General features: G+C 49.9%; 1 protein-coding gene across 1 annotated transcript; it reads left to right on the top strand.

Annotated features, from left to right (window-relative positions):
* The first annotated feature begins 370 nt into the window (after positions 1-370).
* On the top strand, positions 371-2,266 carry LOC125551536 (ricin B-like lectin R40C1). The gene is made up of 4 exons (XM_048714793.2): positions 371-750; positions 908-1,417; positions 1,560-1,788; positions 1,971-2,266. Coding segments are annotated over exons 1-4 (1,044 nt in total). The 5' UTR covers positions 371-447; the 3' UTR covers positions 1,973-2,266.
* The last annotated feature ends 2,875 nt before the right edge of the window (positions 2,267-5,141 follow it).

Below are 5,141 nucleotides of genomic sequence, written 5' to 3'. Positions count from 1 at the left end.
TAAAATAATTCTAAACATTCCAGATGATTTGGTGATTCGCGTTGGAGTTGCACTTATAGAGGAAAGTCTTAAAATAGTAATGCGGACGATAGTGAAAAGAAATAGCTCGCGGGTACTGCACCGTCCATGAACCAAGTAGGCAAGCACAAATGCATTTGGATTTTTTTTAAAAAAGACATCAAATGCGTTTGGACTGACATCTGGCAGAAGCGAACGGTTCACGCCTACCGCCGAGAACTTTCGGCTGGCGGACCCCACGTGTCATTGAGCCGTGACATTCACGCCCAGTAGTAGTACAACAATAATTCAACCCGCCTTGGATTCTTTTTACTACTAGGCAGTGATTGGGCACACCCTTCTATAAACGGGACCCAAGGGACGCAGTTTCTCATCGCCCCGTCCAGAACCTTTCTCCTTCTGTCCCGCAAACCCCCGAGAGATCACAGCATGTTCGGCTTCGGTCACCACGGCCACCATGGCCAGAACCCCCCTGCCCACGCTCCGGCCGCCGGCGGCGGCAACCAGCCCACCTTCAAGATCTTCTGCAAGGCCGACGAGGGCTACTGCCTCTCCGTCCGCGACGGCAACGTCGTCCTCGCCCCCTCCAACCCCCGCGACGAGCACCAGCACTGGTTCAAGGACATGCGCTTCAGCACCCAGATCAAGGACGAGGAAGGTAACCCCGCCTTCGCCATCGTCAACAAGGCCACTGGTCTCGCCGTCAAGCACTCCCTCGGCCAGTCCCACCCGGTTCGTCATCTTCTCTTTCCCCTCTCTGGTTCTCTTTTTTCTTTCTTTCTTGAGAAAACATTCCGTTCAACTGTTCGTCCGTTCGGTTTCCGAATCTAGATTCGTTTTAGTGCTTATTATCAGTAATGGAAGTGGAATGATTTGTTTGGGTGTGCAGGTGAAGCTCGTGCCATTCAACCCGGAGTACCTCGACGAGTCCGTGATGTGGACGGAGAGCGGCGACGTCGGCAAGGGCTTCCGCTGCATTCGCATGGTGAACAACATCCGCCTCAACTTTGACGCCCTCAACGGCGACAAGGACCACGGCGGCGTGCACGACGGCACCACCGTCGTCCTCTGGGAGTGGGCCAAGGGCGACAACCAGAGCTGGAAGATCCTCCCCTGGGGCGAAGAGGCCTACGCCGGAGGCAGCGCCAACGCCCCCCGCGGCGGCTCCACAGAGCCCACCGTGCGCATCTTCTGCAAGGCCGACGACGGCTTCAGCGCCACCGTTCGCAACGGCGCTGTGGTCCTCGCGCCCACCAACCCCCGCGACGAGTACCAGCACTGGTTCAAGGACATGAGGCACAGCAACCGCATCAAGGATGAGGAAGGCTACCCGGCCTTCGCCCTCGTCAACAAGGTGACAGGCGAGGCCATCAAGCACTCCCAAGGCGAGGGTCACCCGGTAAGCAACCGTCCAAGCCACTCAGATCTTTTTCGTCACTTACATAGAAATTGTTGGTGTCATTGGGGTAAGAGATCTGAGAGATTGAGGCTAAATGATTAACAAGAAATGTTTGGTTCGCTGTTGCTGTTGGATCCAACAGGTGAAGCTGGTGCCATACAACGCCAACTACCAGGACGAGTCAGTGTTGTGGACTGAGAGCCGCGACGTGGGCGCCGGCTTCCGGTGCATCCGCATGGTGAACAACATCTACCTCAACTTTGACGCTCTCCACGGCGACAAGGAGCACGGCGGCGTGCGCGACGGCACCTCCCTCGTGCTGTGGAAGTGGTGTGAGGGCGACAACCAGCGCTGGAAGATCCTCCCCTGGTGTAAGTGCCCCCTCACTCGCTCCCATTTTCTTGCTAGTGGAGAACCACTGACACCATCTCCATGAACGGGTGGAGTAGTCGGTAGAAGCGGATGGAGTTAGCTTATCTGCCATCTTTTCAATTATTTGCGTTCCCTTTTGGCAAAAATATTAATGTGTTTTTATCGTTGCTTGTGTTTGCAGAAACGTGTCATGCTGCTGAAGCTGAGTTGATCGCCACCGTGACCCGGAGTTTGGTAGAGATCGGCCTGTGATCTGTTGCCGTGTCGGTAGAATAAAAGTCGTGTGCGGTCGGCGGTGGTGATGTGTCCGTGAGTGTGTGTGCTTAGTTTCTGTCCTGTCGTTGTGTCCTGCTATGGCGAGCTATCCGATGTAATAAGCATTTGGCACTTGTGCTTGTTTTTCAAACCATGGATCCGTGATGACAACCTCTGTACTGTGGTGCAATCCTTCCATCTATGCGAATGGTCTTTATTGTCCATCTTTATCGGTGCGGTTTTTTGAACCTGCCTACACCAGATTAAGCAAAAACAATTAAAAATAGTAAAAGAAATCAGCATATATGAAACTTTACCGTAACAAGCAATGTCTACTCTCATATACGCTCTTACGGCATCTCCAACGCAACCTTCAAATTTCTTCTGCATTCGCGAACATGGATATGAGAGACTGTCATCCAATATTTACAAATACCTTTTCACCATAACGATATGGGTGGATTTCATACAAACCCGATGATATTCATGAAAAAACGGCTGAATTTTATTACATTTCAAACAAAAAAAACACGAATTTTATTACATTTCAAACATTAAAAAAAAACGACCTGATCTTAAACCCATGTCGTCCTTGCATCTGCCGTCTTCGTGAGTGAAGCTAAGGTCTTCGACTAAGACCATGAAGTGAAGCTAAGGTCTTTGACGAGGAAAAGTAGAACACGAGAAACCCACATGGAACACAAGGCCTTGCCGTCTTCCACGCGCTACTCATTCTTGCAGGAGTTTGGGCCTTGTCCGTCGCTCATTCTCGCAAAAGTTTGGGCCTTGTCCATCGTCAGTGGACATGAGGTACATGATGAAAATGGTGCCGCGCGCTGTTGTCGTCCCATCGGGCTGTCGGATAGTTCGTCGACGGTGCGTAGGAGGCGCAACTGGTGCTGTTCTTCTCCGCGATCGTCTGGAGCTGGTCCTCGGCGGCGGTCGCTTCTTGGCAAGCGGCGGCTTACATCGTAGATGGTACGCTGCTCCGCGACGAAGTTGGGGTCGCGGCGGCCATGGCCGCCACGGCCTCCTCGCTCGCGCGCTCACCGTAGATCTGACCCTCCGCCAGCCGGTGCTGCTCCAGGAGGAACAAGTTGTACCGTTTTTCCTCCTGCACGTCATCGGACACTTCGGGCAAACTGGTCGGCAAGCCGGTCTTGATCCGCCTGGCATGGCGGCTCTGCCACGAGGCAGCAAGGGCGACACTGCGTGCTTCATTAGTGGGAAGGTTCTCCCACAGAGCTTCGCCGCCTGCAATCATTGCGGATGCACTGTAAGGGAGGAGGATGGGGAGCGGCTTGTTTTGTGGCGTGGAGTTGGTCCGGGTGCGTCAATGCGCAGCGTCGGAGTGGGTTTCACAGCCGGTGTGGCGTCTTACGAACGAACGGGGCATTCAACGAGCATGGTAGATATCCGTTCTGTCCCATCCAGTAATGCGTCTCCAGCATTGAACATGCGCAGACACCGAAGACGTGTCGCGGGTTGCGCCCTCGGCCGGCGCGCTGCTTAAATGTCGGTGGCAATGAAAGGTTGCGTCCACCGTAAGCTATTTTTAATATGGAGTGACGTGCTCTACAACGACATGAATGTGGGCAGCTGGCACCGAACGGAAACACGCATGCGCGAGGAAGGGGGGGGGGTGTTTGGATGGACCACGCGGTCAGAAGCGGGTGTGGCAGCGGTCCGGACTCCCGCAAAACCCTTCACAGTTGTCTCCGGTTTGCAGAAGAAAACATCTTTGGATTACTCTACGGATCAATACAGATGTGCGTTGAATAGCTTCTACGATCTAGACAAACGTATGCGGGCAGTTCCTTTTAGCTACTTGAGTATCAATTTGGGTCGTACTATATGTTGCTGGTGGCCTTGCCCCGTTGTGCTAGTCTGATCGAGTGATGCACACAATCTTTAGCTGATATTGATTTACTATTTGAAAGTTCAGGTAAAAACAATAAAGTTCAGAAGAAAATACCATACATGGCTGCCCCAACGGTAAACATAAGAAAACACATGATAAAATAAATTTCATGCATCATAAATCCCAGTAGGTCGCTAACCAAATCAATGAACAAATTTCGAGAGATCATCTTCAGCGGAAAACCGTGGGCGCCTGATCCTCCTCTTTTTGTAGCAATGACTACATATGGGATGCCCTCAAGATAACTTGTAATTTTTTGGAATAAAATACAATTATTACAAGTGTTTCAAATGGCCTAAAGTAAAGTGTAAATTCTCAGAAACTTCAACTTTGGATGCACCCTCACTAACCACTTTCCAAACATATTCATACTACTTGTTGCCTTGTGGGTGGAGGTAGACTAAAAGCTATATGGACAGATCATCATAATAATTTGGCAAGTGGGAAGTGAAGGAATAAAGGTCCAATGAACTCCTCGTCTCAACAAAAGCAACACTTAGTGCATTCTTGCCAATTCCTTTTTTCGAGACTAGATAATTGTCTATGCGTTGCAATGGAGACAAGAGAAATAATATGGATACACTAATTAAAAGGTCGTCATATTTTTACATAAGCATCACAGTTCTACAATTTCCACCCACATAGCTTCTGTCGAGCATCCTCATATATACTCATCCTTCTTACCACCCACCATCCCATTCCACACAACAAGCAGACAAGGCATCCATTCTTCCTCTCTCCCCCACACTTTACCAGACATTATTTTTAATTATTCGACATGCAAAAATCTATAAATCATTCATCTCAAACATGTATTTGTAGGATCCTCATGCACATCAAACAACATTGTCCACTATTGTTTTACGTTAAATCACTCTTCTTCAAGTAGGCTAAGCAGTCTCAGTGGAGTAACTTCTTGGCCCCTTGTCCCTCCAAAACAGGTCCATGCAGCTAAGCAACCCTTGACACACAAAAAAACGCAGAGAAAAACATGCGACCAAACAAGGTTGCGCGGGACAAAATAACCTGGTGACTTGTGTGTGTGCGTGCAAAAAAAAATCGTGTGCAGGAAGGAGAGGGGGATGGTGGATAGAAGAAACGTCATTATATCCACCTACCATCAAAGCTCAAAGAAGTTTTTAGGAAAAATACAAAATATAAGTAATTCTCAATAGG

The sequence above is a fragment of the Triticum urartu genome, chromosome 4A (genome assembly GCF_056163025.1).
Source record: "Triticum urartu cultivar PI428250 chromosome 4A, HENAU_Tu73, whole genome shotgun sequence".
NCBI classification, from domain to species: domain Eukaryota; kingdom Viridiplantae; phylum Streptophyta; class Magnoliopsida; order Poales; family Poaceae; genus Triticum; species Triticum urartu.
The sequence above is the reverse complement of the archived record's forward strand: the minus strand, read 5'-3'. Positions and strand labels throughout refer to the sequence as shown.

Excerpts from the sequence above, each read along its gene's own strand:
- LOC125551536 (XM_048714793.2), top strand. The coding sequence starts at position 448 with ATGTTCGGCTTCGGTCACCACGGCCACCATGGCCAGAACCCCCCTGCC. Across the intron at positions 751-907 it reads CCCTCGGCCAGTCCCACCCG|GTGAAGCTCGTGCCATTCAA; the intron begins GTTCGTCATCTT and ends TTGGGTGTGCAG. Across the intron at positions 1,418-1,559 it reads CCCAAGGCGAGGGTCACCCG|GTGAAGCTGGTGCCATACAA; the intron begins GTAAGCAACCGT and ends TGGATCCAACAG.